Below are 23,463 nucleotides of genomic sequence, written 5' to 3' on the forward strand. Positions count from 1 at the left end.
CACGGGAGCGCGCCTCTTCACCACGCGCGTTCCAGGTTTTACTGTAACTTTCCCCGGGCGCTGTTCTCGTGCTCAGAAGGCTGCTGTCAATCAATCAATCATCCCCGGGCCGGAGCTGTCAATCAATCAATCATCCCCGGGCCCGAGCTGTCAATCAATCATCCCCGGGCCGGAGCTGTCAATCAATCAATCATCCCCGGGCCGGAGCTGTCAATCAATCAATCATCCCCGGGCCCGAGCTGTCAATCAATCAATCATCCCCGGGCCCGAGCTGTCAATCAATCATCCCCGGGCCGGAGCTGTCAATCAATCAATCATCCCCGGGCCCGAGCTGTCAATCAATCAATCATCCCCGGGCCGGAGCTGTCAATCAATCAATCATCCCCGGGCCCGAGCTGTCAATCAATCATCCCCGGGCCCGAGCTGTCAATCAATCATCCCCGGGCCGGAGCTGTCAATCAATCAATCATCCCCGGGCCGGAGCTGTCAATCAATCAATCATCCCCGGGCCCGAGCTGTCAATCAATCAATCATCCCCGGGCCGGAGCTGTCAATCAATCAATCATCCCCGGGCCCGAGCTGTCAATCAATCATCCCCGGGCCCGAGCTGTCAATCAATCATCCCCGGGCCCGAGCTGTCAATCAATCATCCCCGGGCCCGAGCTGTCAATCAATCATCCCCGGGCCCGAGCTGTCAATCAATCATCCCCGGGCCCGAGCTGTCAATCAATCATCCCCGGGCCGGAGCTGTCAATCAATCATCCCCGGGCCCGAGCTGTCAATCAGAAGCCCTGGTGCCTGCCCCTGGGAGGAGGAGCCACTTTCCTGCAGTGATCACACTGAAGGGTTTGTTCCCCACGAATGGTTCGGGGGTTGTGGGTATTTGATGTGTTTGGTTTTGCTTTCGGTAACTATTACCCTCTGGCGAGCTGGGATAGTTTTAGCGGTGGTTTGTGCGGGTTTGCCTGCAGTGTCCTGGGGCGCAGGGAGCAGCCAGGAAGCTCTTTGTGCTGCTCCCAGTGTGGTGGGTGCCATTGCTTTGCAGAACGATAAGACTTTCCAACTCAGGCTCAGTTCTCAGATTCATCAGGACTCTTTTTTAAACATACAAAGACTTAAGCCTACATATTGATAAATACTCAGCTGCAAGTCAGGCAGTATCTGTGAGAGAGAAGCAGAGTTAGTGTCTTAGCACAATGCCCAAAAACTTTAACCATTTACTTTATTTTCAGATTTCCTGCACTGCTGAACTTTGCTTTTGACTATGGTACTTAGTGTATTGGCCTGAATAAAGTAGATGGAGGAGTTGAGATGGGCCAGACCTTCTGAAGACTAAGAACAGAACCTTCAGGATTTGCTTGAATCTTTGAGCTGGATTTCTCAGTTAGCGGCAATTTGACTTTGAAGGAATTAAGCTGCCTACAAAAATCCAGCAACCTTGTGGTCTGGATTTCCCCTTTCGCAACCTCTCACTGAATCCAGGACCAAGCCAAGGGAATTGCCAGGCACCCAGCAACAGTGATGTCGTCAAACAAGGTAAGCAGCCAATCACATTGAAGAATTCTAACACGGTAAAGCAGGTAGTAAAATGCACCAATAGTCCTTCACTTCTTAATTATCATTTCCCATAAAGTAAAATAAATGACTTGAACATACACATGAGATTAAGGTGGAAGATGAAATATCTTAAACAAACTGTAAAAAGTTAATTGAAAAAATGGATATTTTTATTACAATGGAAATCTGACATTCCATAAATATAAAATTAAAATTTTCAGGGACAGTGAGGCAGTTCATTAGTAACTATGAACTTAATATGCTGTTAAACCAAGTTAGAACTCATTCAACATGGTGTAACATTTTCAAAGGTTTTTACAGTCAGACTAATAGCGTAAAAGTGCAAGTTCTCATTTGTTTCATGAGTTTTACCTGATTACAGTCTTTGTAGAGTTCAACAGTGCTCCCCCTGAGAAAATGTAAAGTCACTGCCAGCAACTGCTGAATTCCTGTCTTTAGCTGGGCATGTGCAGACTGCAATCAGCTTCAGCGGAGTATTGACGGTGGACAGTGACAGTTTCACCGTCATGTCTAACACATAACCCAGGGCTTTATTTTCAAAGTTTTTCCTAATGTTGGAAAGTCAAGTCAGGGAAATAACTCATAGTCCACACTTGTGTCACCATCGGTTATCTGCCAAATAGCTGGGCTGGAAGTGCTGGGAAAATATTCCATGAAGTGATGACAAGAGCCCGGGTGCCAGATGGTTCTGGGATTGTAGCTTGTAGATGGGAAATAAATGTCTTTATAATTGCGTAATCAGATCATGAATCCCTCATGATAGCTATGAGAGGGACCGTATATCAGAGGTCATCAGTCTTTTGGAAATTCAAAAAAATAGAATTAGTACAACTAACAACGTTTGGAGGTTTCTCTGGTGAGTTGGGTGTGTGATGTGTTGAAACCCTTCACTGAGCTTTCCCAGATAGAATGATGTGGAAAGGCTGTACCAGTACCAGCGAGGGTACTCTTAAGGCACAGAGGCAAAAGAACATTCTTATTACAGACAACAAATATTGCAGATCCTGGAAATCTGGAATAAAAAAAACACAAAATGCTCAGTGAGTCAGGCAACGCCTTTCGAGCGAGAAGCAGAGTTAACATTTCAGAATGGCCTGGTGAAAAGTTCCCGGCCTGAAATGTTAAATCTTAAGGCAGAGTTGAGGTAGCTTCACTTGGCAGCTCCCTCCCCCTGAGGTGCTCACTCCTGATAATGGGCCCTCCTATGAGAAGGAATCCCATTCCTTCCTTCCATAAGTTATTATTTTGCTGTCCTGTGTCCAACAGTGCCAATCAACACTCATTGGAATGTGAAATAGCATGGGGGCTGCTGGAGTCGGCGGGAATGTGTTCCCCACCAACTCTTTGGATAGTGGGGGCCATGTCCTGCCATCCTGGAAATTCTGGCCCAAGTTTGGAAATAGTAGCAGAGAAGATGAGGTAAATTCAGGTTTAATGTTGGATTATACCAAGTCAAGAGGTAGATGTGTTTAGGGGTGGATGATACAAAGCTTTAAAATCTTGTGGACTGTAGGAAAGCTGAAGGAGATAGGGTTTCCACAATATTCCACAAACATTTAGAAAAGATTAACTTTGAGCAAAGGAATTTTGTGTTCAATCTTGATTTCAATACAGTGAAGATACAGAGCGAAGCAAATATGTAGGATGGTGTACTGGAGAAAAACGGGGTTCACTATGGCAATAACTAGTAGCATTGATAAAATTGAGCACGGATATAACAGGGTGGCAGAGGGTGCAAAAGGCAGGAAGGTTGTACTGTAGGTTCTCAGGTTATTTGTCCGCTGTTCAGAATAATAATGATGAGAAGTTATATAGCAGAGTAGGCGAAGCAAAAGGAAACTGGTATTTCTACTACTGAGGGCACTAACTTGGCAAAACAGTATAGAAAACCATTTGAAGAAATCAAAGCTCGTCATTTCTGACTAGGTGCAACAATGTAGCAGTTATTGAATGGTTAGATGAATGTGCTTAGTATACAGTGATCGTTATCTTTTTATATCATTAAGAACTTTGCATGTCCCTTATAAAGGTTCACATGATGTGGCGCACAGAGATTATATTGGACAAAGTAAGAAAAATCCTGCAGCAGAAAGGGTATACAGATATTGAATGCATCGGCCAAGGTGGATTCAGTATTGTATATAAGGTAGGTGAAGTTATTTTGTTTGTAGCTATAGCCCTTGTTTTGTTACAATTTCTGTTGCAACCATTTTAAATGGCAGGAGGGTTTGTACCCGGAGAACACTGATTTGAGATAATTAGCAAATGAAACAGGGGCAAAGATGAGCAGCGTTTGTTTTATGCATTTGTTTTACTGTCTGAATGGATGATGGAAGCAGATTTAATAGTAACTTTCAAAAGGGAGTTGAATAAATGCTTGCACGGTTATGGGGAAAGAGTGCGACAGATTGGATAGCTGGCACAGGCACAATGGGCTGAATGGCCTCCTTTTGTGCTACATGATTTCAGAGTAATCACAGAAACAAATCTGATATAAAAGTTACTGCTGAATGAGCATAAAGATAAACATGGACGGTGCTGTATTATAAATGGACATCGCAAACTGGGGGTAAGATTTTAATTCACTCAAAGCCCATTCACTTACACAGAGTTAAGGTCTACATCTTCAGTTTTATACATATCAAAATGGTGCAAATATAAAAATGTGTGTATGTATCTGTGTCACTGTCACTATACTGTAAATGCAGCCTAAGGTCAGGCTCGGGGCCTGAGCTGGTGCCAGAGCAGAGTAAGACACTCTGGAAAGAGAGTCTCAATGCACTTAGCTGCAGAGTCAGAATGGATCTTTACACTATGCAGCTTTAGCGCTAGTGTGATGTTACATAGAACTACAGACATATTACAGCACAGAAATAGAACACTCAGCCCAAGCGGTCACACCAGTGTTTATGCTCCCCCTGAATCTCCTACAATCCTGCACATCTCACCCTATTAGCCTAACCTTCTATTCCTTTCTCTTTCATGTACTTATCTAGATTCTCCTTAAATACATCTAGGAAACTGCTCTGCACCCACACTAAACTTGCTTTCAAAATGTGCCTATGTTGGGCAGGATTTTGCCCTCGGCGGGGTTGCTCGGCGGGGGCGGGGGTGCTCGGCGGGGGCGGGGTCGCTCGGCGGGGGCACTCGGCGGGGGGCGCTCGGCGGGGGCGGGGTCGCTCAGCGGGGGCGGGGGCACTCGGCGGGGGGGCGCTCGGCGGGGGCGCTCGGCGGGGGTGGAAGGGAAGCTGACTGTTGCCCATAATCTGCTCCACACTGCGATTTTACGCGGGTGGGCCAGTTAAGGACCACCCAGCATGGAGTGTGAGTGTCAGCGCTGGGCGCCGCCTGTGCGGGCGGGGGGAGGAGGCCGAGTGGGCCTGTCATGGGCCATGCGTGAGAAAGATCACTTCAATCTCCGAGACATGGAGCTGCCTTAGGGAGCTGAAGCGCTGTTTAAAAAGATAATAAAAGAAATTAAAAATATCATAAAACATGTCCCCGCATGTGACTCTGTCACATGAACAGGGATATGTTTTTAATTCAAGTGTTAAATTTTTATTCTATTTTTATTTGCTTCAGGAAACCTCATCCCGCCCGTGGATGAGTTTTGCTAAAAAATATAAAGGCCTCTTGGCCTTTGCGCCTGCCTGCTAACCGTTAGGTTGAACGGGCAAGTGAAAAATTCAGTACAACTGTTAACTTAATGGCCTTTATAGGCCTTTTAATTGTCGGCGGGTGCGCTTCCGGCTCCGGTACCCACCCACCGATCTAACTATCTCCGAGTACGCTGATGTCGGCATGCTCGGGCGATGTCAACGCGCTTTATTTCACCCTCCGCTGTGTCTGGCGCGCACCCGCATGCCAAGTGTAATTTTCTGCCCATGTAGATACTGCCCAAGGCTCCTACATATTGTTTGGGTTCAATGTTCTGCTTGACCCTCTTGAACAGCTTGGTGGCTTTATTTTTTCTTCTGTGGTTTTTATTCTTAATAATTGTTGCTTAAAATGAGAATTGGTAAAATTCTGAAAATCATTCTGACCCTGTAAGATGTGATTAAAAACAGTACGAATCCTCAACTACTTAAATGATGTTTCCTGCTCGAATAACAGGTGGTACTTCAGAGAAGGACACTTCAGCTGACCTCTCGGTCACTTGAGGCTCGGTTAATGCAATTTTCAGCTGGGCCTGTAAGTCCTGGAGGCTGCTTAAATATGACAATTCGAATTCTACAGCAGGATCCCCGTTTGCTATGTTCCGGTGCAGTGTGTGAAGCGTGGTTTGTGCACACTCAGGCCATTTATGGACACAGCTCAACCAGCTGTTCTGTTTGGCATCCACAGCCCACCAGCTACATTGAATGACATTCTGAGTGGGGAAACTGGGCGGCCAGAAGTTGTGCTTCATATTGAAGCCATTGACGTAAGTAGGAAAAGGGTTGAGGTTTTCCAGGCAGACCTTCGAACTAAAGAAGAGTTCCTCACAGGCGGTAATCAGGGAGACCTCTGAGTGCATGTTCACAAATTTTGACGGTGGTAGGGTGTGCAGCTAAGGCTTTTAAGAAAGCTCATGGAATGCATGGCCTTTGCAAGTAGGGTCTTTGAATACAAAAATAAGGAAGTCAGGCTAAACCTTTACAAATCACTGTTTAGGCCTCAGCTGGAGTTTTGTGTTCAGTTCTGGGCCCACACTTTAAGAAGATGGCAAGGCCTTGAAGAGGGTACAGAAGAGGTTTACTGGAAAGATACCAGGGTACAGGGCTTGACTTCACTTATGTGGTGAGATTGGAGAAGCTGGGATTGACCTCATTCACAGCAGCGAATGTTAAGGGGAGACCGAATAGAGGTGTTCAAAATTCTGAGGGAATCTGATTGAACAAGTAGGGAGAAATGGTTTCCTCTGACAGCGGGTCAGTAAGCAAAGGCTTTAAATGATTGGCAAAAGAACCAGAAGGGTAATGAGCAGAATTTTATTTTCACACAGAGGGTTGTGATTACCTGGAACATTTGGCCTGTAGAGGAATGGAATAGGATTCCATAGGAACTTCAAAAGGCAATTACACTTGAGGAAGAAGAACGTTTAGGGCTATGGGGAACATACTGGGCTGTGGGACTAAGCTGGACAGCTCTTTGAAAGAGCTGGCATAGGCATGATAGCCTGAATGACCTCCTGTGCTATTAGAATCTGAGATTTAAAAGAGGCTTGAACCTGGAAATGGTTCAGTCTTCCTGGGTTGCTCATTCTGCCAGTTTCGCTGCCACTTTGGGTGGAAGTTGAAACACCCGCCCCCTTGATTTTGTTTTAAGTTTTAGTAATAACAATGAAGAAAGTTGCGCATTCTTTTTCTGTTTTTCTGACCCCAGTTTTTCTCCCTGTTCCCTCTGGTTCACAGGTAGTTGCGTACAAACAATAAGAACCTGCTGCTCCTGAACTTTTTATACCATTCACAACTTGATCAATACGTTTGGCACTCTTCACCAACATTTCTGACTCCCAATGTGTCTAGGACCTGTAAGGCTCACAGGATTTCCCAATAATTAACAGAAAATTCTCAAAACGTTTGCATCAATGAGCTTCAAAATGCCAATGCTTCAATGTGACCATTATTACAAATCACATAAAGGGAGTGGCTTTGTTTTTGCATCTGCACAACAGCCACAAAAATAGACCCCAAGCTGACTAAATCTATGGTGCAAAATTAACAGTATGATCAGCAGCTTCATTTCCTTCCCATGTGTGACCTGGAATGATTTAAAGACGATGAGCTTGGGTTCAAATGGTAGCTACAGGCAATTTTTGGCATCATCTGACCTCTTGCACTTGATCACTACCTTTTAATTGCTCCTAAGTATCTGTCCTTCTGTAAATAAACTCCAGCAATTAGAGTACTTTTTCTTAGGTATTCCGCAGTCTTGAGGAGAAAGCCTATGCAGTGAAGTGCATCCACCTTCCACACAGCAAGAGGTGTGCTGAAAGCACCTTCCTGACCGAGGTGAAGATTCTTTCGAAGCTAAATCACAGGAACGTTGTGCACTATCACGATGCTTGGATTGAAGAACTGGAGCATCCTATGAATATTGAATGGACAGAGCAAGCTCAACCTGACCCTTGTGACAGTTCATATGACCCCATCTTGGCAACAGCACCGCCACCGTGTGACAACTCCGTCGAGTGGTTAGACAGCGACCCAAATGATTGCCAAGGTCAGTGTTGTCATCACAATCCTATTTATTGCATGTCTGTAATTCCTGGAATGATTTCCTTCACCTTTCTGCCTAAGTATCTGCCCTCTCAGGTGGACGCAGAGGTTCCCAGGGTACTATTGGAAGAAGAGCAGGGGCGTTATCTCTGGCATCCTTGCCAGTATTTACCTCTCAACAACCATTGCCGAAACAGATTATCTGATCAGTTGTTTCATTGCCGCTAACAGGACCTAGCTGTCCATAAATGAGCTGCCACATTTCCTACATTGTAACAGGAACTGCAGCCCAAAAATGATTAACTGCTTGTGAAGTGTTTTGGGATATCACAATGTCATGAAACACACTACATAAATACAGATGTTCAGCAACACATTTGTATTCATTAGAATGTCATGTCAACAAAAGAAGCAATTAGTTTCCCACTTCTCACAGCTCGTGTGTCTTTCAATATGGTGTCATAAAAATTGCGAATGGAATTTGTACTCAAAAATCACACCCAGACCTGATTCTAAAGTATTATAAATCCAGTACTTGTAGAAAAAATATGCTTGGTGAATGATTGCAACACTGAAAATATTTGATTAATATCTTTATCAACCACGCAGAAAAATAGCAGTTTACACCTGAAACTCAATAGTGTTTATTGAGAGCTTTAGGAAACCGGTTTTGGTTGTCGTATGTCTGCATGGCTGCAATTTTTTCACAGGTCTTTTGTAGAAGCTGCTTGAAATCTAGAAAGTGTGTGTGTCCTTTTGAGGTAAGTTAGTTGGAGCCTGAGTTTTTAAAAAATTTATAATAAAAACATGAAAGCTTCTCTTCATCCTGTCTGTGCTGATGGGGCTGAAAGCCTCTGCCCTTGCCCCAACACCTGAGAAGGGGAGGCCTGCAGCTCAAGGCCTGAGGCTTTCAAGCCTACATTAAAGAGACAAAACCTATGGGGTGGGTGGCGGATTTTCAACAACCACCTCCCTGCCTGTTTCGCACCAGGAAGATGGAGGAGGGACGGGCAGAGGAAAATCAGGGAGGGCCTCAACCATTTTTTGGCTGCCCAAAGCCCGCCGGATGCATTTTTCGCGATAGTCTGCAAGTGGGCACCCAGCATTTCCAGCTGTCCTGGTTTAAATTTGCAGGTCGGGGTTCTATGCTGTTGTATAATGCCAATTTTAATTTGGAAGTTCAAACAGGGAGAGCAAGTGCTCGTCAAACTGCACCTTTTGAGTGAGCGGTGAGCCCATTCAGGAGCCCTTAAACCCCCTCTTCCTTGATTTTTTGTGGAGGCAGGAGGTGTGCTCGCCTGAGCTACAAAGGAAATACTGTGGCCCATTCCTGACCCTTGCTCTGTGCCCACTGGATTGGATTGCTCCCCAGCGCCCCAACCCCAGGTCCGACCATATTAGAACTGACCAATTTTCCCTCCTTCTACAATTTGTGAGCCTATCTGGTGTTTGCAGCTCATCAGCAGCGTTCAAATGAGATCTCAACCTGAAAATAGTTTCAGCCTCCTGATAAAAGCAAAATACTGCGGATGTTGGAGACCTGAAATAGAAACAGAAAGTGCTGGAAGAACTCAGCAGGCTGCTCATCCTTTATCAATTTGTGATTCACACTGACCGTTGTGAAATCAAACTCTTGTATTTTTTCAGACACTGGTTCTGACGTAGACAATCAATCATCCATATCTCCAGCTACAAGATGTAGACGTCCAACTGGTTTTGCCGAGGGATCGGAGGTGGCAAGTATTGTGGCTGAACGCTGCAGTGAAATTCAGACAACTGTAGTAAGTGTTGCATCCAAATTCTGCAGTCATCCATGACAATGTTAGAAATGCAGGTCCCTTTAATCGCAAACCAAGACCAGCCTCACAGTGAATTGAGAGCAATGCTCATTGAAGCCTGTACTTAAGAGCTAGGTTTTTCCCTAGTAAGTGGGTTTTGTTTCTGGACAGGGAAAGGATCCAGAAGGGAAGAGTGGAACAATAAAACAGTTGTGGGTCACAGAATGTCTTCTGCTGCCAGATTTGGTAAATGGAGATCCACCTATTAGACAATCCGTTGGTGATTGATGATCAACATAGGGACACAAGGATGTCTCCATCTTGTGACACCCTCTGAAAAGGTTAGATTTAAATCAAAAAAATCTCTGCCTATAGCTGTGAGGCCACCCCTGTCCTCCACAAGATAGCTGGCAGCATTGAGGGCTGCGGCTCAGGTGAGGGATTTAAAACAGGAGGTCTCGTGGCTCGTCCCCAGACCAACTGCAGGTAAGGCTTCCAGGCACCTGTCAGGCCTGTCTCTCGGTGGGAGGGGGCAGGGTGCCGGGCCAGCATCGTTCCCAATCAGCCCACAAATGGGCATTTAATCATGCAGATTGGCGACCTGCCAATGCTGGGCAGGCAGTGGTGACCTGCCTCTGGAAAATTGCCTGGAAGCATTTAGAAAATTCCTCCTGGTCCCGTCTGGAAGCCCGCCACCGTGGTATCCGGAAGATTCCGCCCAGTGCGTCCAATTCCGGGCACTTCATTTTAGGATATCAACACTTTGGTGAGGGTGCAGAAGAGATTCACTAGAACGCTGCCAGGAATGAAGGACTTCAGTTCTGTGGAGAGACTCGAGAAGCTGGGATTGTTCTCTCTCAAGCAAAGAATTTTTTTTCTTCGCTCTTTCATGGGGTGTGGGCATCGCTGGCAAGGCCAGCATTTGTTGCCTATCCCTAATTGCCCTTGATCTAAGTGGCTTACTCAGTCATTATAGAGGGCAGTTACAAATGAACCACATTGCTGTGGATCTGGAGTCACATGTAGGCCAGACCAGGTAAGGATGGCAGATTTCCTTCCCTAAAGGACATTAGTGAACCAGATGGGTTTTTATGACAATTGATGTTAGGTCTGGGGTTAGCTTTCAATTCCAGGTTTTATTAATTGAATTTAAATTTCACCAGCCGCTGTGGTGGGATTTGAACCCGCCCCCTGGGCATTAGCCAGGGTCTCTGGATGACTCGTCCAGTGGCATTACCGCTATGCCATCACCTCCCTTAAATTTAATAGTTTTCAAAATGACAAAGGTGTTTTGACAGCATTGATGGGGGGAAACTGTTGCACTGGGTCGATAACTATAGAGCACAAAATTATGGTAATTGACAATGGAACCACAGGGGAAAACAGGAGAATTGCTTTTACACAGTGAGTTGCTATGATCTGGGATGCACTGCCTGAAAGGGTGAAGAAAGTAGATTCAAAGTAGATTTGGAAAAGGAATTGGATTAATACATGCAGGGGAAACATTTGCAGAACTATGGGGAATGAGCGGGGGAATACAACTAATTGGCTAGCTCTTTAAAAAGCCAGCATGGGCTTGATGGACCAAACGGTCTCCTATGCTGTATCTTTCTAAATTCTAGCTTCTTTCCCAGTCTTGTGTTTGATTAGCTGCTGCCTATCATAGACAAAGTAGAAAAACGATACCAATACCAGAGAGTGAGAACTTCTGCTCGTGCGCAGAGATCTCTGCCAGAAAGTGTAGATTTAGGGATCTCTTATGATAACAGAACCAGAAATGGATGGAGTTGTTCTGTCAATCAGTTAGCTTTTTGGCACTTGATACTTAGACTCACACATGAAGAATACCAACTGAGCTAAAGTTCCAGAAGGCTGCAGGCAAATGTAGAATGGGGCATTGGAATGAAGAAGCAAAATTGGATGGGGAATACTGTAGCAAGTTAATCACACCACATTGATGTTGTTGAGTAGTATACCATTAAGTGAGTTAACATGATTAACTGACCTCAGTTGAAATGCGTGAGAACTCTGTCTGAAGTTGCTAATCCTTCATTGATCATTACGAGCTGCGCAGTTAGCCAATAGAAAATAAAACAGGAAATGTGAATTGAATAGAAGAATTGCTGTGATTTTAGAATCAAAGCTGTCGCTACATTTCTTGGCGAATTACAAGACAAGTTCATGTCTGGGGTCAATGTGATGTGGATTTAACTGTTTGGTCAAAGTCAAATTTGATGCACGATCTGCTATACATGAGGCAAATTAATGGAAATTGATCTGTCACACAAATGAACACTATGTTTAATTAAGTTGACTGATTTACTTAAAAAGTAGGAAATTTGGACTAGTGAAGTAAAGCTGGTTAAGTGTGCAATTCAGTGCAATATGCTTTAGTTTGCAAACTAGTTGCACCAGTTTTTTTAAACCAGACATTCGTATAACCTGCAAGATGTGTTTGGGAAAATGATTTGGGGGGTGTTTTGATGAAATTTTACTACAAAAAATGAAGGATTTCAATCAAGCAAAGTCCAATTGAATGGACAACATTATCTGCAATTCTTAGTGGCTCCTTTGAATTGCCTGGCGAGGGTGGGAATGGCTGACTGAAATTCCTTGTTGTACTGTATGCAGAACTGTTTAAAAACACGCTCCGGGGATTTCTTTCCTGGTTAATGATGCTCTGTCTTATTTTACCAGAACTCTCTAAAGCACTCTGATGAAGAACATTTAAAGAAGCTTAGGTTTCTTTTTATTAAGGTAAGGAGCAACAAAATTAACCTAGTGTTTCTCTTGATTTTCTTTCTATGCGCAAGGCTTTATGGAGAAATTTTGCAAGACTTTGACAGCCAATAGCTGAATGTTGTCTAAATACTTTCTGCTATACCTGTTCCTTCTATAGTTTCAGCCATGTAATTTGTACTTTGGCATTTTGTATATAAACAGAATTTGTAAAGGTATCCCATCCATGCATTCAAATGAAAATATGATTTTGATTTTTTCCTGAACATTTTTCATCGGTGCCTGATTCAGATGGATTTTTGCAAGATGACACTCGAAAAGTGGATAGAAAATCACTGCCACACGTGCTTCAACTTCAAATGCTGTTCGAAGATCATTAAGGAGATGCTTCAAGGTTTGAGTTACATCCACAGTCAGGTATGTTGACTCAATATTATACTGTAAACCACGTTAACATTTTATTTTAAAATGCTGTGAAAGGAATGGTAGCTGTGGGTTCCTGTTGACAATTCCTTGGCAATGTTCCAGGCATACAGAGAAAGATGCCAAGTGAACTGCAGGTCTTTTTCAAGAGCAGTAGAAAGGAGTTAACCTAAGCCCTTTCTCACACACTTGTAGTAAATGCTTGCAGAGCATCTTTGGCAGAATCCATTCAGTGCTACATAATGGTGAATGGTGGAGAGGAAGTGGAGTCTTTTTTTTGAAGTTAAGGTGCCATATCTACAGCTCCACACAGTATTCCAGATGTGGCGTGCTCAGGGCTTGGTATAGCTGTAGCAAAACTTCCTCATCTTAAATTCTAGCCTTCTAGATATAAAGGCTAATATTCCATTAGCCTTTTTGATTTTTTGATCAATGCATTTTACTGACCTGCCCACATGGATTGTTTTGGACCATCCACTGTTCCTAGCCTTTCACCATTTTAAAAAACATTTGGATCTATCCGAAAACTGATGGCCTCACACTTTGCTGCATTAAAATCCAGCTGCCAAGTTTATGCCTGCGTACTTTATCTATGTCACATTGTAATTTTATATAATACGTATTCTGCCACCAATCTGTGTGTCATCAGCAAACTTGGGTATATAGGTCTCTATAGTTTTATCCAAAGCATTAAATATAGCACAGATCTTGTGGTAAACCATTAGTCATCCCCTTCCAATCTCAGTACCCATTATCCTGACTCTCTGTTTTCTATTACCTAGCCAGTTTCCTAACCAGGTCAATAATTTCCTTCCATTGCATGAACTTTAATTTTAGCTAACAGTCTCTTATGTGGAACTTTATCGAATGCCTTCTGGAAGTCCATATAAACTACAACCATAGACATTCCCCTGCCTGTTACTTAAGTTACTTGCTTAAAACATTCAATTAGGTTTGGTAGACATAACCTTTACAAATCCATATTGGTTCTCACTAATCAGTTGACCTTTCTCTAAGTGCTCTTACACTCTCCTTGTTGCAATTAAGCAAGGAGGAAATGAATGACTCCCCTCTTTTCGCTCTCCTCGATAGACCGCAAAAGGCTTTTTTTTTAGGATATTTTGCCAATTCTGTGAGGGTTTAACTGTTTATATGCTGTGATCATAAAAGGCTCAATCAGACAGGTTTTCTTGAGTCTTCAGAAAGAAAATAGGATAGTTTTTATTATACTTAACCCGGTCTAAGTAAAAATAATTTAAAAAAACGCTTCAACCTTCACATGCACACACACTCGAAGTTCACACACGCACAAATAGATTACAGAGTGGGGAGGATAGATTAAGTAATTATAGTCCAATAAAATTAAAGGAATATATGGCTGTTGAAGGTTGGTGATTCGGCTAGCTTCAGTCTGAACTCGTTGGTCCTGCTGCTTTTGCTTAGTAGTCTTACAGCTTTCAGCGCAAGGCGATTTAAAGCTGTAGATGGACGATTTATCTGTTCTTCTGGAGGCAATAGCATTGGGTTGAGTTCTTTTTGAGATCTCTGACGGCAGCACTTGGATAATCAAAATCAGCAGACAGGGTTCAACTTGCAAGTTGGATGGAGAGAGAGAGGGGCGAGGAACCAATTCATGTTCCTTCAGCGTCTCAGTTGCTTGTCCTGTTCTACAGAGAAAGCAGGTGTTTAAACATACAAAGGGTTGGCTTGTCACATGACATTCTATCTCCAACTGCCCAGTGACCCAAACATGGTTGTGGCTAGTTTATTCCTGTTACCTTGATTAAATCATGGCTGGGAATTCCTCTCTCAGCCAGGATCCCATTGTCCAACTGATTATGTTTAATGCTTTGTCTCCACCCAGTTGAGTATCCAGGTGATTGTCTGGATGCTTTGCTAAGGGAATAGGTGATGGCCCCCATTCATCTCTTTCAAGGCAATTGTTCCAGGTGTGGCTTTGCAGATAGCTTGTCTCCACCTCAATAGCTTTGGAAGGTAGAAGGTACAGTGATGCAAATGTGCAGTCATATTTGACTGTGAGCCCAAGTCACTAGAATGTGGTTTTAGTCTTTTAAAAAAAAAAGCAGTCAGGCTTTTTTATTCATTCAAGCGATGTGGACGTTGCTGGTTAGGCCAGCATTTATTGCCCATCCCTAATTGCCCTTGAGGAGGTGGCGGTGAGTTGCCTTCTTGAACTGCTGCAGTCCATCAGCCAGTGAATTCAAATCTTTTTTGATATAAAGCATAGTTTCACAGCAGTCCTTAATTCCAGGTACCAATAACTTCCTGACAACAGATTTTAGCCAACTGCAGTATAGTTTCCTGATTGGGGTGTCTCATCTTTCTTAAATATTGGAGTTATATTTGTGATTTTCTAATGTAAAGGGAGAATTCCTGAATCAAGAGAACCTTGACAGATTATGACTTAAGTATTTGTACTTTTCACCCTTCTTCAAAAACTCTAAGGTGGATATGATCATGTCCTGGGGATTTGTTAGTCTTTATTGCCTTTACTTTTTCTGGTATAGTTCTGCTTACCTTAACTTTAGTGAGTTCTAATCTTTATTCATTATTAATTTCCTGGAATGTCATGTCTATTATCCGCTTGCCCTACTGTGAAGACTGATATAAAGTAATTAATACAAATCTATCATTCCCATATTTTCATTTGTAATATATACTAGTGCCATTGAAGCAAATGGTTGGGATTTTTCTTGTAAGAGTGGGCCCTTGCCTGCCATTTATGTCATGCAAATGTAACCTTATACTTGTCAGCCCACCTTGAATGTTACCCTGGCCCAGCTGTGGGCCGGAATGGATTGCTCCATTATTGGGGAAGTTGTGAATGGAGCTGAACACTGAAATCATCAGCCAGTGCTCCTGTCCTGCCTTCTGACAGGAGGTTGGTTGGACCAAGAACATCACCATGTGGAATGCCAACATTTGGGGTGTGGCGATGAGCCTCCAACAGCAAGAACCATCTTCCTGTTTGAAAGGTATAAATCTACCCAGTGACCTTAGTTTTGCTCAGGTTCCTTGATTCCATCCTCAAACACCGCTTTAACGCCAAGGTCAGTGACATTGGCATTTAACTCTTGCCCCCATGCCTTGATCAAATCTGTACTGAGATTGGGAGTGGAGTGCTTCTGCCAACCTGAGTGGCCACCGGTGAGCAGGTTATTGATGAGTAGGTGTTTCTCGGTAAGTGGGAGTGACCTGAGAAGTTTTCAGTCGATTTCAAAGTTTCTGAGAGCAAAATTCAGTAATTTAAAGGAAGAGAAATGAATGACACATCAAAGTAGGAATTTGATGCTTCAAAGTTATGAATTATATCATTTGAATAATGCAACTTTGGGTAGAAAACATAAGATGAAGGTAGATCAAGAAGATCTCTTCAAAGTAAAACGTGTAGGACAGAGAGACATGGGCTGGAATTTTACACACCAGCACACTGATCCCCCCCCCACCGCCAAACTAGAAGTGGGCTGGGAGGTCAGGGTCAGGTAAACTCAGGTGGGATGGTGCCATGCAGCCTTCCTGCTGCTGCTGGCAACTTACAAGCGATGGGGTAGGTGGCAGACGGCCTACCCACTTGCCCAACTTTCGGCTACAAGAGCAGGTCAGAGGCTAGGAATTTTGCAGCGAGTAACTTACCTCCAGACTCCCCAAAGCCTGTCCACCATCTACAAGGCACAAGTCAGGAGCGTGATGGAATACTCTGCACTTGCCTGGATGAGTGCAGCTCCTACAACACTCAAGAAGCTTGACACCATCCAGGACAAAGCAGCCCACTTGATTGGCACCCCTTCCACAAACATTCACTCCCTCCACCACCGACACACAGTAACAGCAGTGTGTACCATCTACAAGATGCACAGCCGGAACTCACCAAGGCTCCTTTGACAGCATCTTCCAAACCCAAGACCACCTCCATCTAGAAGGACAAGGGCAGCAAGTAGATGGGAACACCACCACCTGGAAGTTCCCCTCCAGTCACTCACCATCCTGACTTGGAAATATATCACCGTTCCTTCACTGTCACTGGGTCAAAATCCTGGAACTCCCTCCCTAACAGCACTGTGGGTGTACCTACACTACATGGACTGCAGCGGTTCAAGAAAGCAGCTAACCACCATGTTCTCAAGGGAAATTAGGAATGGGCAATAAATGCTGGTCAAGCCAACGATGCTCACATCTCATGAATGAATAAAAGGAAACCTGAGGCCTTTGGGTCTTTTCCCAGCACTGCTGATATTTTACAATGAACACTTCACCTCCTGGGGAAAGTCTGGTGGCTCCCTGCAGGCTTGGGTGTGGCGGTCCCTCCTGGCTGGGCACCCTGTGGCCTACAAGGGCCGCTTCCGTTGGGAGACCCATCCCTGCATTTGCAAACAACATGCCCCCCAACCTCCAGCGCCTGCCTGATTGGTCCCAGTGAGCCCCAATAAAACTTAGCTGCACTCCAGGCATCCACCATCTTGGCTGGTCTGGAACTGCTGTAGTCCCAGCTGTGGCCTCTCCTCCCAGTGGCGCTGCTGGCACTGAAGAACTGCCAGCCCTCTGATTGGTCTGGCAATCCAGACCAATGGAGACGGGACATCCTGCTTTAGAAGGGCGGAGGCCATGACTGCAGGCAATTAATTGCCTGAGGACCATAAAATCTGGTAGTAGATTGCAAAAGGACCATAAAATCTGGTCTTGGATTGGATTGCCCTGACCTCCTGGCTGGTGAGTGGGTGCTCCATGACCATGGATTCATAACAGTTAAGGAAGCAAATTTAGGAACATTTCGGCACATCTCCAAGTGATCAGCACATAGGCCAGATTTCTATGTAGGAAATTGGAAACAAAAACCCAGGAACCATCAACAAAATAATTGGATGCTGTGATTGGAGTCCTATAGGAGTCTTTTTGGAAAGATGAGGAAAACTGGGTTGAATGATATTCCTCTCCTGTATTCTTGTTATGCACTGTATTGGATTCTTGCTGTGATGGAGTGCTCTATGCTGCTGCACTACACTGTGAAGTATCAATTCCAATATAGCCAGTTTGAGTGTTTGCTTTGGCTCTGTGCTGACACTCTTGCCGCTGAGATCAAAGGTCATGAGTTGGAGCCTCACTCCAGAGACTGACCTAATTTAGGCTGACACTTCAGTGCAGTTATGATTACAGCAAGGGAATTCTACCAATGAGGTGTCTTATCATTCATTCCTCAACCAGCCACCGGTCATATATCTAGTCATTTACCTCAATGCTATAGTGGGATCTTGCTGTGTGCAAAATGGCTGCCATATTTGTCTACATAAAAACAGTGACTATACTTCCAAAGTGCTGTGTTATCGGTGAAGTATTTTGGGATGCCCTAAGGCTCTGCAAGGTTCACGTCCGTTCATTCCAAATATAAATCAAAATAACAGTCTTCATTTCAAAATTCTTTTGGAGTTCTGATCGAGAGAGCTTGTGTTGGTAGAGTAAACAGTGCCTTCAGTAGTATTCTGGTGATGGAACATAACAGGTATTTTCTTATTTCAAAAGGATGTTATACATCGCGACCTGAAGCCGGGAAACATCTTTATTGACCAAGATGGAAGTGTGAAAATTGGAGATTTTGGTTTGTCCAGATTCTGTACATCTCAGGTAATGTGTTTTGGCGTTTCTATATATTTAAAAGGATTTACCTTTGCCACTCATTTGACTTGACTTTCTGTTGTGTTCTTTTTAGAAATTGTGGAACCTTTAGAGTACATTTTGCTGTTGTAGTTAAGAGTGCAGCCTTTGAGCTATAAGCACCTTTATTGAACCATAGTTCACTGATGCTCCCATTTTACTGCAGGTCTTGTATCAGTGCGATGCTGTTACAGTGATACAAGACAAACTGTATAAAACCAACAAGCACTCATCTGTACAGTGTTTGGCATTACCTCTGCAAGCTGTTGGAAAGGTGGCTGTGAAACACATTGGGCGGAATTGACCCTCACAAAGTGCGGTGACGGGTGGGAGAAAGGAGGTTTTACCCGCCAGCGGCAATGGTGACTTCTCACGCCGCATCGTCCCAATCCAGCCTCATTAATCATGCATTCCCGGGAAATACGCCACTTTGATTGCAGGGGGGCTCATGTTCACCTGCCACCTCACAGCCTCATCACCCCAGGCGCTATATTTAAAGTGCAGCCGCACATACACCTCTCAGTGCTTCAAGCCCAGGATTGCTGCAAAGAAGACATGGCCCCGAAAGGCAAGAAGACTGCAGCCCCTCCCCCGCTTTAATGACGCATCCCTCGAGCGCCTTTTGGACGCTGTGGAGGCTCACCGTGATGTTCTCTACTCACACTCTGGCTGCGGGAGGGGCAGCAACATCACTAATCCAGCATGGGAGGTGGTGGCAGTGGTGGTCAGTGCCAATGCCCTGCAAAAAAAGACAGCCACCCAGTGCCAAAAAAGGATGAATGATCTCCTCCGTTCTGCCAGGGTAAGTTACTCTTTTCATCACTCTCAACTCACACACTCACAAACCCATCACACACCCACAGGACCCTCACTCACTGCCAGTGCAAAGGACATCACTATTCACTCTTTCACACACATTGTCATTGTCCACATCCCGTCAATGGGACCACTCAACATCCACACGGGCCAGGCAAACTTATCATCTGGCCTGGCAGCGTCCTGTTAATACTCTCTCCATCTCTATTCAAGCAGGACAAGCTGGCACACAACAGGAGGGAGAGTTCGTAGACCGGTGGAGGAATGCCTGAAATCAAGGCCCTCACGGACTTTCTAAACATAGCAGTCCAGCTGGCCGGCGATGACCGGGGTTGGTCCTGTGCTGACGGTGAGGTTGGTGCTGCTCTACCAAGTGAGGATCCAGCAGTGCAACATCCATCAGACAACCATGCTGTGAGTGATGTGTCCTGTTTCACAGGCCACTGCCATGCACTCATTATCTCCCCTTGCTTTCACAGGCACATCTGGGAAACAGCTGACAGAGTTCATGACCCAGGGCCTCCAAACAAACCTGAAGAAACCTCTGAAGAGGAACCTGAAGGCACCTTCATTGAAGTCCTATCACAGTGCTCACCCACACCCTCCACCAGCGCAGAGACACACACCTCGGTGGGACCTAGCTTTAGAGTAGCCTCGGGATCACAATCTGGTGAGCACATCGCACTATCTGATCCACTGCAGGCGGAGGCAGGGATTTCCCAGGTCCCCGGCACTCGGAGGACTGCTGGAAACCAGAGCATTGCTGAGTCCGAGTCAGATGATGAGCCTCTGGACTTGGTCATGTCACAGTTGCTGGAGCTACAAAGGCAAGCTCAGGAACATCAGGAAGGGATGTCCGCTGCACTCCTCAGATTGCAAGGCAGATGGAGGAGTCCGTCTACCTTCAGGCTGAAGTGATAGCGCCGACATTGCAACACACCGAGGTCAACTGGTAGGATGGCAGTCGCCATGGAGACCTTGGTCCAGGACATCAGTCCTGCACTGCACTGCACAGGCTGAACTCCATCACTGATGCCATAGTTGGCCTCCAACTGTGTGTATGCAAGAGGGGTGCAGGGCAGCTCGATCTGACTCCAGCCACCCCTTCTCCTCAAGGAGTCAGCGAGGGGCCCTCGGGCACCCATAGGGAGGAGGATCAGCAGGTGCACACCCCGGGGGCATCTACCCAGGTGACTCTGGGAGTGTCCGGCCCATCCAAATCCCCTCTTCCTGTGACCTCCACAGCTCCAGCTCCACAGGCTGAGGAGGGTGTCACTGCCACACAGCAGGATCCCGAGAGCAGGCCGGGGCCCTCCAGGTCTCGGCCCTCCAGAGGACGCCCGTCAAGGTCATCACAGACAGGGCGTAGCAGTCAGCAGTCTGCCTCCACCTCTGCTGTGGATGTCTGGGGAGAACCAAGACATAGCGGCAGGGTTAGAAATATTAAGAAGATGTAGTTGTACTGTCTGGGCATGGGTGTTAATCATTTGTACGTAATGTTCACTATTATAAATAAACTCCCAAGTATGTCTCCCTGCCTATGGCTCCTTGTTCTGATGAGCAGTGTTCTTGTCACTCAGATGTGAAACCTTTCTGCACAAGATAAAGGCAGGTGTCTCAGTCCAGGGCCTCTTCCCTGTGCAGCCTTCAGACCACAGTGATGGTCCAGCCTCACACTCCCTGGGCATATTAGTGATGCCTGTACCTCAATGTTGCTGGTCATTGCTGCCAGAATGTCCTGGGCAGAGGTGGAGGTGGAGGCAGCCTGCTGACTGCTACGCCCTGTCTGTGATGACCTTGACGGGCGTCCTCTAGAGGGCTGAGACCTGGAGGGCCCCAGTCTGCTTTCGGGGTCCTGCTGTGTGACAGTGACACCCTCCTGGGCCTGTGGAGCTGGAGCTGTAGGGGTCACAGGAAGAGGGGATTTGGATAGGCGGGACAATCCAGAGTCACCTGATTGGATAGTCCCGGGGTGTGGACACAGAGTCCATCATTCTCTCTGTGTGCTCCCAGCACTTTTAAGGTGGGGCTGGCCCTTATTTCATCAGCATCCGCAACCAGTGACGCTGTGCTCCTGAAGGAGTCAGGTGTTGGCTCACAAAAGATCAGGTGCATTTAAAGTTTCACAGCTGCGTCTCCACAATATGACCCTGATCACAGAGCGCAAGCGAGCTGACCTCGGCCAGACAGGAGTCAGACTTTCACAGAGGCTATGCGAAGATCTATGGAGTGTCCTCACTGTATGTCGTCATCATCCTCCTGGAATTGAGCGACTATTAGGGCCTCTGCTGGTTCTCCATGACAGGAGCGTTCTCACAGAGGGAATGTGCGCTGCCATCAGCCAGACTGGAGTCAAATTTTCACACATGCAATGTGAGGATCGATGGTGTCACCTCACTGACTGTTGTCATCATCCTCCACGAATCTCGCAGCTGTGAGGGCCTCCTGAGCGCGCCTACCTCGTCTGGCCAGTGCGAGGAACTCATCCCCATCAGCTGTGAGGGCCTCCTGAGCATGCCTGCCTCGTCTGGCCAGTGCGAGGGCCTCATCGCCATCATTGTCACCTTCGAGGAGCTTGTCACCCTCATCCCTGTCGACGTCCTCCTTATCGAAGGAGATGTCCAGCTCTTTCATCCTCCTCAGCCAGCTCCTCTCCCTGTGGCAGTGCCAGGTTGTAAAGGGTGCAGCAGGCGATGACGATGCGTGACACCCTCTGTGGACTGTATTGCAGCACCAGACACTGGAACCTCATCCTCAGCATCCCGATGGTCTGCTCCACCAAGTTGTGAGTTGCAGCATGAGCATTGTTATACCTTCACTCTGCTGCAGTCTGAGGCTGCCACATGGGTGTCATCAGCCACGTCCTCTACAGGTAGCCCTTGTCCCCGAGCAGTCATACCTGTAGACTCTGTAGATCCTGGAAGACATAAGGGATCTGAGACCAACTGAGAATATAGGAGTCATGGATGCTCCCTGGGAACTGTACACAGACCTGAAGGATGCGCTTGTGGTGGTCACTATCAACTGAACATTCAACGAGTGGAAGCCCTTGGGGTTGACATAGTTGACTGCTTATTGCCAAGGAGATCTGAGCACCACCTGAGTGCAGTCAATGGTACCCTGCACATGTGGGAAACCTGAGACCTGGGCAAATCTCAACGCTTTTGAATCCTCGCTTTCCTGGTCCCAGGCGAAATGCACAAAGTTGTGTGCCCTCGCAAAGGTGGCATCCGTGATCTCATGGATGGATTTGTGGGTGGAGGCTTGTGATATCTCACAGAGGTCACCTGTGGAGTCCTGAAAGGAGCCACTGCTGTATAAATTGAGCACCGTAGTCACTTTCACGGCCCCTGGCAGGTGGGTGCCCTCCATGTCCCCGTGGCGCCAAATCCTGCGGTAGCTGGCAGATGTGACTGACCAGTTCCCTAGAAATGTGCAGTCGTCAGCGACATCAGTTGCTGATCATCTGCAGGAATGAAAGGCGGCGTCTATAGACCCTGGATTTAGCTAGGTGCCGACCAACGATGGCTCGCTGTGGCTCTTGGGCAGCGTGTGCGGGAGCCCCAGTCGCCCCTTTTCCCTGAGGCTACTGCTCCTCCCTCTGCCCAGCAAGTGCCTCTGTTACTCTCTTCTCCTTCGTCTCCCCTCTCTGTAGCCATGAGGCATACAGCTAGTTCACAGGCTCCATGCTCCTGATGTACTCCTCCTGCAGGATGAAAGAGAGAGACACGTGGGTTAGCTTGGTTGTGCTAAAAACCTCTTTTGGTTAAGTCTGAAGGCCCCTTAACGCATCCTGGGGAGTGCTGGCCACCACTTGGAGGGCCAGAGTTTAGTGCGCTGCATGTCTGCCCGATACCCCAACCACCTCTGCCCCAATCCACCTGACCGATTGGCAGCAGCAGTGCCCATGGACAGTACACTGTGCTCTCAGCTCAGGCACAGTCATTCTCCTAACCCGCACTGCAAGGCTGCACTGTTAGCTTGAACCATGGGGGAGGTGGGTCCAAACCGGGATGCTGACATTGCAAGGGGCTGTGATGCCTCCACCAGTGACCGCTCCATGGCCAGTTTTAGCGAGGAGATTGTACAACGTGCCCAGTCATCCAACTTTTATGCACTGCGTTAAAACGCTCATTTGCAGTTTGTGCCTGAGGGGTGAAAAGCTTTGGAGCACTTGGTGGTAATTTCATGTCTCTGCATTGCTTGAGAGGGCAGATAAATACTGGCCCAGCCAGTGAAGCCCGCATCCTGTAAATGAATTT

The 23,463-nt window shown here is 46.2% G+C and overlaps 1 protein-coding gene across 2 annotated transcripts in view; it reads left to right on the forward strand.

Annotated features, from left to right (window-relative positions):
* Positions 1–1,128: 1,128 nt before the first annotated feature.
* The window catches only part of LOC144692671 (eIF-2-alpha kinase GCN2-like), a 71,775-nt gene continuing 49,440 nt past the window's right edge, over positions 1,129–23,463 (forward strand). For both annotated transcript variants that reach the window (XM_078561764.1, XM_078561765.1), the window contains exons 1-7: positions 1,129–1,536; positions 3,608–3,724; positions 7,479–7,782; positions 9,426–9,559; positions 12,254–12,313; positions 12,587–12,712; positions 18,254–18,355. In XM_078561764.1, coding sequence (XP_078417890.1) covers positions 1,522–1,536; positions 3,608–3,724; positions 7,479–7,782; positions 9,426–9,559; positions 12,254–12,313; positions 12,587–12,712; positions 18,254–18,355 — 858 coding nt within the window. In that variant the 5' untranslated portion in view covers positions 1,129–1,521. The remainder of the gene's footprint in view (positions 1,537–3,607; positions 3,725–7,478; positions 7,783–9,425; positions 9,560–12,253; positions 12,314–12,586; positions 12,713–18,253; positions 18,356–23,463) is intronic.

Source organism: Cetorhinus maximus, chromosome 17 (genome assembly GCF_964194155.1).
Source record: "Cetorhinus maximus chromosome 17, sCetMax3.hap1.1, whole genome shotgun sequence".
NCBI classification, from domain to species: Eukaryota; Metazoa; Chordata; class Chondrichthyes; order Lamniformes; family Cetorhinidae; genus Cetorhinus; species Cetorhinus maximus.